Below are 10,369 nucleotides of genomic sequence, written 5' to 3'. Positions count from 1 at the left end.
ATGCCCTGAAAGCAGAAACAGAACACAGAGATGTACACATAGATCAGGTTGCAATAAATTTCAGCATGTTTTGTATCAGGCTTAATGGCAGCCTGATGCTCGTAAATGTGTAAAGATTTTTTGGCTGATAGGAGAGTGGATTGAAGCTGTTGTTTAACTCGGACCAGTTATAGCTCTGTCAGTTATTCACTTGTGAACACATGCATCTGAGTTCTGCTTCCCGAGTGCCTGTCAGAGCTCAGTAAGCATCACCTGCACGCTCATGTAGAGGGAGATTCTTCGACATGGCAGGAGGAGAACCTACAGATGTGCTTGTTCTTTCCATGGCATGCTTTCTTTGTGGTACCACCCTGTGCTTGGTGAGAAATTAGTTAATTTTTTTCAAGCCACGTCTTATGAGAACTTGAAAGCGGAATTTAATAAATTTGCAAATTAATAACAATTACTTTTTTATATTTTGTAATGTTTAGCCTACAGCCAAATTATTAGGTAAGTTTATTTTTTCCTTAGACAACCAAAACTGTTAACCGTTCTTTTTACTTTTATAGTCATTTTCATGTTAACTTTTTTTTTTTTTTTTTTTTAATGTAGACTATGATGTGGACGGTGGGCAGGACCTTGACATTTTTGATATCAATGAAGGTATGTTTAAAAAAAAAATGTTTTCTTCATGAATCCAGATTTTTTTTTTAATCAGTACACATATCAATTTTTTTTGTTCTTGGATCTCTTCAGAAGCAGGATTGAACCTTGTAGAAGGGGACATTGTGCTTGATGAGGTAATCTAAATGAAACCTTTTTCCCCCCCATCAACACAAATAAAACTACTGTATTAAAATTAAACTTTGGTTCAATATGTTGTTGTTAACTTTGTGGTTGCTTTTTTTGTGGCCGTTGCAGAGACAAACCCGTAATTCTATAATAGGTGAAGAGTACAGGTGGCCAAAGACGATCCCATATTACATGGAAGACGACTTAGGTAAGAGTGCCTGTTATATCATTTGAAAGCTCCCAAAGGAAGATGAATGTCTCTACAGTATAGTATATTTGCCTATACAGTTATGTGGTATGAGTAAAGTAACTGAGAAAATGTACATACTTTTCATTAGTTTTGTCCTTAAAAGTATCCAATATTTTTATGCAATGCTTAAACTCACGCTACATTTTGAAGTGAATCTTTTTCCTGTTGTTTTTTCTCAAAAGCTAGGATCTTTTTAGATTATATATTATTGTATTACCTAACCACACAACAGCATTTGAAGCACTAAAAATATATATTATCCTTGACCAAATGTAATATTATTTGGTCAAGGTAGTGGAGACCAATATGGAGGCTTGGAAGGAGCTCCTGGGTGGGGGAGAAGGGGAGGTGGTGGGTTGCACAAATGAGTCTGAAAGTGATGTTTAAAGCACGCTGAGTGGAAGCTGATTGGCTCATAGATGGCGGGCAGAAAGATGATGAGACTAGAAGTGATGAAGTCAACATTGAGTTTGACAGCGTGGGAAAGTGGAAGTTATGAAAAATAGAGAAGCAGTAGGCAGATAAGCGATTTCAGATCTTCCTTATTGCTTCATTTATACTATTACATCAATATTACAACAATAATAATGAGATTAAAAAATAATGTCACAAAAGTCACAGGAACCATAGTGAGCACTTTCACCTTTGGATATTTAAACACATTTTATTGCTAATGTTTTTTGTGCTTTCACTTACATTCTGTAATATTTATTGATTGATTGCAGCGACATCACCTTTGTGAAAGTGGATGTAATCTTGAGCATTGACACATAATTCAGCAGCTTACACTGTCTCAAAGTTGTTCTTAAAAAGGGGATTATGAAGATACATTTTTCAATTGTAATAAAGCTGATCTATCACCTTCTCCACAGAGATCAATGCAAAAGGTTTGATTCTTAAGGCCTTTGAGCAGTACCGGCTCAAGACCTGCATCGACTTTAAGCCATGGAGCGGAGAAGCAAACTACATTTCCATCTTCAAAGGGAATGGGTAAGGCAAGAAAAACTGATTCTTCTGAGGTCTGTTAAGATGACAGAACTTTTTGAACACTATCTGGTGTTCACAAAAGCCTCATTTTCTTTCCAAAAGCTGTTTCTCCTCTATCGGCAACCGCCGAATTGGGAAGCAGCAACTGTCCATAGGGACAAAGTGTCACCGCATCGCCACCATTGAACATGAGTTCCTTCATGCACTGGGTTTCTGGCACGAGCAGTCAAGAGCAGACCGCGGCGATTATGTTGAAATCATGTGGGATCACATTACAGAGGGTAGTGACACTCATTGCTGTTCATCCAACCAAACTACAGTGTTAGAACACTGCCTGTCATAAAGTTCATTCATAAAGTGTTTATCCCTTTATGGGGTGCTTTCTTTATGACTTCTGTTTACTCAAACATTATTATAATTTTGTGAGGTTGAGAAGGTGTGTAAAAGAACTTTTATAGATTACACTGATGCTAGCTTTTTACAAAAATGTAATCCAATTACTTCAATTAGTGTTCAAAAGGTTTGTTATGAAGGACTTTGGGGAAAGCAATCATGTTGATCTCCTGACCGCATCATTTTAACAAAATAAGCAAAGGCTAACATCAACACCTCTGACTCTTTAATGTAGCAGATGTCTCTTTGAAGTCTTTGATTACAGGACAGAGCAGTTTTATATGTTACCAGTCTTTGACACCTGCTGATAAGTTGCTTTTATGGGCATCGTCATTTGGATGATGGAGTAATACAGTGTCATAATGGATGAAACTGCATCGGCACCTTTATTCATGTCTGGTTTGCAGGTAAAAAACACAACTTTAACATCTATAACGACACCACCTCCAGCTCTTTGGGCATCCCCTACGACTACAGCTCCATGATGCACTACAGCAAAACTGCTTTTCAAAATGGCACAAAGCCCACCATTGTCACCAAGATCCCTGCTTTCAGTGATGTCATTGGCCAGCGTATGGAGTTCAGTGACAGTGACCTGCTCAAGCTGAACCGCCTCTATAACTGCAGTAAGATTCAACAAACAGCGCACAAGTATTGTTTCATTTTCTCCAATATAAAAGTTAAACTTCATGTTTTATAACATATAATTCCATCACAAAAAAGAACTGTGATAAAATGGTTTATCTCTTTTTTCAGTTTATTGCAGTTCAAAGTGCTCCTGCACTTCTTTATGTGTGTTTATGAAATGTGTTCTGCAGCTCAGGGTCCCACCTTCCTGGACTCATGTGACTTTGAACGTGAAAACATCTGTGGTATGATACAGGGACAAGGGGATCAGGCAGATTGGGCCAGAGTAACAAAAGCTGCTGGAGGGCCTGACACCGACTACTCCAACATGGGCAAATGCACTGGTGAGAACAACCTTAGAGAGACTCTACTATGAAATGTATGAAAGGATAGGTCCACATTTTTACTGTTCTTTCTCAAAACCTGTTTGTACACTGAACACTCCACTGGTCCCTGTGATTGTTCCTCCTCTACACAGAGGCTCTGAAAAAAGATGTTCATAGAAACATGAAATCAGCATTTCATACTAAAAGATTATTTTATATGAGGCAAAACTGAAATGTTATTTAAGATGGACTTGAAAAACACGTGAACTTGGCTCCAGCCACTAAGCAAAAATACTGAGATACTAGATTTATTAATTAAGTGACATTTATATCTTTAGGCTCTGGGTATTTTATGCACTTCAGCAGTGGCACGGCCAATCCTGGGGACAAAGCTCGGCTGGAAAGCAGACTCCTTTATCCCAAAAGAGGCTACCAGTGTCTCCAGTTCTTCTATTACAACAGTGCTGGGCCCAACGACACACTGAATGTCTATGTCAGAGAGTACGACAAAGCTGACCCCAGTGGAAGACTGCGCTTTATAAAGACCATAGATGGTGAAGTCTTTGGAAATCTTACTTCTGTTCACAATATCCTGTCAGAATATTGCTTGAAATGTAAAATTTGTGCACTTGCTGTTCAATAAATTCCATGTATTTACCTCATGTACCATAACAGGGTCCCCTCAGGAGTTTTGGCAACTGCACCATGTAAGTCTAGATGCCAAAACCAAATTTCGTGTAGTCTTTGAAGGGACCAAAGAGGGCTCTGGATCCACATCAGGGGGACTGTCCCTGGATGACATCAACCTTTCTGAGACCACCTGCCCAGAGTTTATTTGGCGAGTTAAAAACTTCAGTCACATTATGGAAAACACCCCAACAAACACATCTATCTTTAGCCCCATATTCCCCTCTAAAGAGGGCTATACCTTCCAAATGACCTTGTACCCCAACGGTAAAGAGGGCTACCCAGGCCAGTTGTCAGTCTTTGCTCATCTGGTGGCCCGTGAAGGGGACACAGGACAGACATGGCCATGTCCTTGGAAACAAATAACCATGATGCTAATGGACCAGCACCCACACATCCAAAAGCGCATGTCCAACCAGCGCAGTGTCACCACTGACCCCAACATGAAAGCACCAGGTGCAGTCATTTCACCTTTTTTCAAAAAGATTCACAGAAATTGTTTGAAAATTACAAACATATCATGAAATTAGCATTTTTTTAAACTTAAATACAATATTTACACACTCTTTTAACATTCTTTTTAATAGACTCTGACCATTTTTTCTGGGATGATCCTCGAAAGGTCGGCACTGAGGTCACAGACACAGACGGCTCAAAGTATTTCCAAGGGCCGGGCGCTGGGACTCCGGTGTATCTCACCCATCTCAGAGCTAAAAGCAGGGACTTTATCAAGGGAGGAGACGCCATCTTCCTCCTCACTATGGAGGGTAAAAACACCAGATAATTTGAATTCAGCAGGCATAAGAAACATTCTGTGTATCCAGACATATAAAAATAAGACAATCGACAGCCATTCTGTCATACACTACTCACAAAAAGTTAGGGATATTTGTCTTTTGGGTGAAATTTCAGGACGAGCCTAAAATGCATTCAAACCTTTACAGGTGAACTTAATGTGACCTTCCCTAAGCTTTTGAATGCACATGTCCAACTGTTAAATGTTTCAGAACTTTTTTGCACAAGTTGCTGTTCTCTAACGAGGAGCTTAACGGCAAAATTCACAACAGGTGTTTGATCCTCGAATCGACCAATAAAAGTCCTGGTTCAATTAGAGCTGGTGTTTAAACAGTCGTCCTCCTCGTTAGAGAACAGCAACTTGTGCAAAAAGTTCTGAAACATTTAACAGTTGGACATGTGCATTCAAAAGCTTAGAGAAGGTCACATTAAGTTCACCTGTAAAGGTTTGAATGCATTTTAGGCTCGTCCTGAAATTTCACCCAAAAGACAAATATCCCTAACTTTTTGTGAGTAGTGTATATTAACGGCTTATTAATTAAACCAGAATCTTCTATGCTAATTCTGCAAGAAGCATAAATACGACTATGTAATTCAGCATGATCACATTTATGATTTATATACCTTCTGGTCAGTCACTCCTTACAGGAGGTAACCCAGTCAATTAGCTCTTTCACATGGATCCATTTAACCTGCTGTCTCATTTGCTCCTCTTCTTCAGATGTGATCCATTTAACAGTGAGCCAGCCCCTGCCTCCTACAACTTCACAGCCTGTCAGCACTGCACCTTCTGACCTCTGCAACAATGTGCAGTGCCAGAATGGAGGCATCTGTGTCGTGGATGAAGGCAAAGCTGCTTGCAGGTGAGCATTTTTGACTTCACTTCACTGAGCATGCTGTGAATAGTCTGACCCATTTACCAAGAGATGTCTGAAATGCACAATTTAATGTTTAATATTATATCTATATGTTGTCCATTCTTGGCAACTATTGAACAGATTTTTTTTTAGAAATAGCTTCCATTTCACTTCCTTGTGTGACCATGGTTCAAAATCTCAGTGGGCCATAGTGTTTCATGACCTATAAAGGGTGTACCCTTCCAAACTTTCCATTAGTGAAAGCATTGTTTGTTAATATAATTTTTTTATATAAATATTGTTTTTTTTATGGGCAGCATGGTGGTGCAGTGGTTAGCACTGCTGCCTCATAGTTAGAATACCATCTGGAAGGCCTGGGTTCGATTCCACCTTGGCCCAGGCCCCTCCCTCTCTCTCTGTGTGGAGTTTGCATGTCCTCCCTGTGTCTGTGTGGGTTTCCTCTGGGTACCCCAGTTTCCTCCCACAGTCACAGTGGGGTTAGGTTAATTGGAAACTCTAAAATACCCAGAGGTGTGAATGAGAGCATGAATGTGAGTGTGGATGTTGTTTGTCTCTCTGTGTTGGCCCTGCGACAGGCTGGAGACCTGTACAGGGCGTACCCTGTCTCCTGCCCTATGTCAGCTGGGATAGGCTCCAGCCCCCCTGTGACCCTGAACAGGATAAGCGGGAGTGAATGGATGGATGCATATTGATTTATTATTTTTTTTTCCCCAGTAGCATCTCAGCAAACTCACTGGTTTCAAACTTATACTGAAACGTGTGGCTCTGCTGAATTGGATGTCTTTTGGATATCCAACTTCATATTGATTTCACTGCAGCCTGTCAGACGTCTCACTTTTAAACTGGGCCATCTTTTTTTATCTTATAAAGTTACAATTATATTGCGCAGCATTATTCTTCATAAATCAGTAGTTTGATTTTAAGATGACACAGTGCGCTTTTTGTTTAATATGAAGCTGACATTTTATGTATCAACTTTGTTTGCTTATGGCAAAGAACAACGAGTGCAAACAGGACAGCTAGGTAACTGGTAACATTTTGTTACCTTTGGACAGAGCTCAGGAAGTGGTTTCCTCCTTGTTTCTTTAATTCTAGTTACACATTTACAATATGGTTTATGAGAGTGGTATCAGTTTCATCTAACTCTCAGCAAAAAAGCACATAAGTATATTTCTCAGAATGTCTGCTTGTATTCCTTTGTAGACCTCATAGTATTCAATACGTTAAATACAAATAACAAGGTTTTGATTGTAGGTATAGCACACATTATTGATGCTTGATATCCCAGAGCCACACTTCATCTGGATGAAGCCTCATAAAACTTTCAGTTGTCCCATAGTGCATAGGTTTCACTAATTTCCACCATCATGATAATCTAATCTCTCTTTCCGCTGGTGTCCAGGTGTGTGGTGGGCAATGACTGGTGGTACTACGGGGACAAATGTCAACACAGGGGCTCCAACAGTGACAAAACCACTCTTGCACTTGCCTCTTCACTATCTGTACTGGGAGTAATGTTGGTGATTACAGTTGTCAGTGTCATCTGCATAAAGAAAAAATATACAAGACGCATCAGTAATAATGGTGAAGTGGTGGCAAACACGCATGCCAGTTCAAAACTTTAAGAGGCCTGAACTTCACAATGGCAACAATACAGGAAAAACAAAAGTGAACTTTGAGTAAAATAATAAAAAATGCTTAAAATATTTTTCCTGCTAAATACTTTACAAACCAGGCTTTTGATAATAAAGAAATAATGCTTTTATAGTTGGTACTGGATCAAAACATTACATTAGACTGCCTCCTGCTGTCATTCAGTGGAACAACACCAGAAAACTGTATCAGTACTGTCAATTAAATAAAAAAAAGAAAAAAAGTTTTGTATTCTGTTTTTATGTAAGAATTAATTTGTGAAAAACAGTCCTAGACAACATGATGTATATTCACAAATTTAAAATTTATTATACCAAAGACAGGAACATTTGTGTTGCTTTTTTCCCATGTGGATATATTTGTTTGTATTACTGAACTTGACACAGTCATGCCGGTGATAACAGTTACTGTGGGAGGGAGGTGAGACTAATATTAACTGAGTGTCCATGTATGTGTGTTTGTGTGCATGTTATGCCTGCATGTATGTGTGTGCATGCAAAGACCTGTCTATTAGTGTTCAATAGATGCAGTGATGACTACAGGACATCACAATCAGAGTGGAGCAAACCAGAGCAACTTAGTGTAGTTATACTGCATGGAATGTTGGGTTTTCTGACCTGCAACTACACATTTATCTGTGTGTGTGTGTGTGTGTGTGTGTGTGTGTGTCATATTTGTGGGCTTACACTGCAAGATAAAGGGGAAAGGGAGGGTGACACCTCCATAACAGCAAACAACGCATCCTCCCCGCCACTAAAACCTTCACCGACATCCAGGTACACAGTTCCTTTAAAAGCATCAGTATACAACATTTCTCTTATTTACAATCATTGGAAAAAAAAAATCACCATTTCTCTCAGAGAAGATTAGTAAAAGTGACTGAGTCACCATAAAGAGTATGCAACTCCTAGGAGTTAGTATTGCAAATTTCTACAAAAAATTTCTATGCCATTTTACAGGCCAAGAGCCATGATTTACTGAAGAAATACAGTATTGTAAGTGCCCTATCTACAACAGTTAGGTGTGGTATTAATGGTGTACCATTCAACATAGTTCACTGATAATAAAAAGATTATGTGTCTCTGCTTTTAAAAAGTTCTTTCAGAAACTTCACTGCTTTCACATTAAAAGATATGGTAAGTTCTTACAAAACAAACAAACCATTGAACTGTTATTCATATTAACAAGTGCTGTGGCAAGCTAATGCTATAGCAAAGAGACTAGTGTTGATTACATACTCAGCTGGTTGTCTAATGTAAAAAATAATGTTCCACAGTCTGTGAGAAGGGCACGCCCATGGACACCAGGAGCTGCGTCCACAGGCTATTCAAGAGGATTGAGTATCATTAAAGGGCTCATTTGCTTGTTTTATTCTATAAGTGGAGCAGGTTACAGTGCATGTTTCTCCAATGACAGGGCTGTGTGGAAGAGAGGCTATACAGAGAAAGCTTGACGAAACCTTTCAACGTGCATTTTACAGCCTCTCGCAGAATCTCATTTGTTTGTGTCCACATATAGGAAAATCAGACCAGTTAAGTTAATTAAAAGAAGAGGCCAAAGTTGGTGGTGCTGCTGTTCAGAGAGGGGTGTCGTAGTAGTCTGTGGGTTGATCGGTCCCAGGTGGCTTCTGCTGTTTCTGCTGATGCTGCTTCATGATTTCTTTCACCTCTTCCTCCAGCTCGGGTGGGATGATGAACTGGTCATCGGGGTCAGGCTGGGCTGGAGCTGTGAAGTAACCTCCGGACTTCTTAGAGGGAGCATCAGCAGCCACCTCTATAAGGTTGTGACTCTTTTCCTGGCGTGCCACAGACCCATTAACCCTTCTCTTACCTGCCAACTTTCCAATATCCCCACATCCCACTCCAGCTCCCAGCCATGACTCATCCCTTTCAAGCCCGTTCTCAACCTCCCCATGGCTCATGTCAACCCCTTCCTCTAAGGGCTCTGGGGTGCATGGCGGTGGAGGTGGTGGGAGAAGCGTGAGTAGGTTGCGTTCCTGACTGGAGGATAAGGGTACCGCTGTTTGCGGTGATGAGGTCATGGAGGACTCTGCTTTCAGGCAGTGAACATCTGCCTCTACTTCCACACGGCTCCCATTAGAGAAAACCCCAGCAATGGGCTCTTCATCCTCGCTGTCCAGCCCATTGTCAGACAGGGCACTGGAAAAGGTGGCACTGGACAGCTGTCTCTGAAAGGAATGTGCTAAGCAGGCAGGGTGGAGGGCACAGCAGCTTCGGGAAGAAGGCAGCTCTGAACCTGGGAACAGATAGTGGCAGGGCTGGGTACTTGTGTGAGCCTGCTGGTGCTGTAGAGGCAGTAAGTGGGCTTGATGGTGCAAGTGGATGTGAGGGTGGTGGGTCTGCTCCTGCAGTAGCACCAAGGAGCTCTGTGGAGGTTCATCAGACGAGGCTGTGGAGCCCACCTCGCTGCTCATCTCACTGGTACTAATCTCACTGCTGATTTCACTGCAGGAGGAAGGGGGCACAGGGAGGGAGCCATCTGAGGGCCTCTCCTTGATGGCAGAGGACGATGGAGGATAAACGCCCAAGCCGGGACTAGGAGGTGGCTGGGGAGGGTCCGAACAACAGCAGGAACAGCAGTCTTCACTCACACTGAGCTGCACCACGACGGCGCTGAGGCTGTCGGTGCAGCCGTAGCCCTGCGCAAGAGTGCAAAGCTTTTTAGCAGCAGCCAGGCCATCTGGGACGTTCCGAACAGCCTCCACAGCCTCCGTGGGGGACACAGCATCCCACAAGCCACGGCTACCCAGAATGAAGAACTCATCCTGTGGGGTGAGATTGACTGTCTGCACATAGGGGCAAGGGATGACAGAAGGGTAGAGGAAGGAGTAGCCCATGATTCGTGTAGAATCAGTCACACCATTCACCTTGTTGTCCTGTGGAGGGGAAAAAAAAAAAGAAAAAAAGAGTATGCATGTGCTCATGCAAAGTACAAGTAATACTATAGTTACATGAATGTACTTTACACCAATTTTGATGTAC

At 41.4% G+C, this 10,369-nt stretch overlaps 2 protein-coding genes across 2 annotated transcripts in view; one reads left to right on the top strand and one right to left on the bottom strand.

Moving 5' to 3' along the window:
- The first annotated feature begins 200 nt into the window (after positions 1 to 200).
- Positions 201 to 7,339, top strand: mep1bb (meprin A subunit beta b). Its single transcript, XM_030751567.1, is given in 14 exon segments — positions 201 to 359; positions 471 to 489; positions 592 to 642; positions 736 to 779; positions 901 to 979; positions 1,894 to 2,011; positions 2,111 to 2,289; positions 2,809 to 3,027; positions 3,220 to 3,372; positions 3,693 to 3,908; positions 4,030 to 4,497; positions 4,629 to 4,808; positions 5,558 to 5,699; positions 7,117 to 7,339. Coding segments are annotated over 14 exon segments (2,250 nt in total).
- A 668-nt stretch (positions 7,340 to 8,007) lies between these two features.
- The window catches only part of phlpp1 (PH domain and leucine rich repeat protein phosphatase 1), a 50,201-nt gene continuing 47,839 nt past the window's right edge, over positions 8,008 to 10,369 (bottom strand). The window contains exon 17 of the mRNA XM_030751851.1: positions 8,008 to 10,263. Within this exon, the coding sequence (XP_030607711.1) occupies positions 8,944 to 10,263 (1,320 nt within the window). The 3' untranslated portion in view covers positions 8,008 to 8,943. The remainder of the gene's footprint in view (positions 10,264 to 10,369) is intronic.

This window comes from Archocentrus centrarchus, chromosome 17 (genome assembly GCF_007364275.1).
Source record: "Archocentrus centrarchus isolate MPI-CPG fArcCen1 chromosome 17, fArcCen1, whole genome shotgun sequence".
NCBI classification, from domain to species: domain Eukaryota; kingdom Metazoa; phylum Chordata; class Actinopteri; order Cichliformes; family Cichlidae; genus Archocentrus; species Archocentrus centrarchus.
This window is presented reverse-complemented; position numbering and strand designations above follow the sequence as displayed.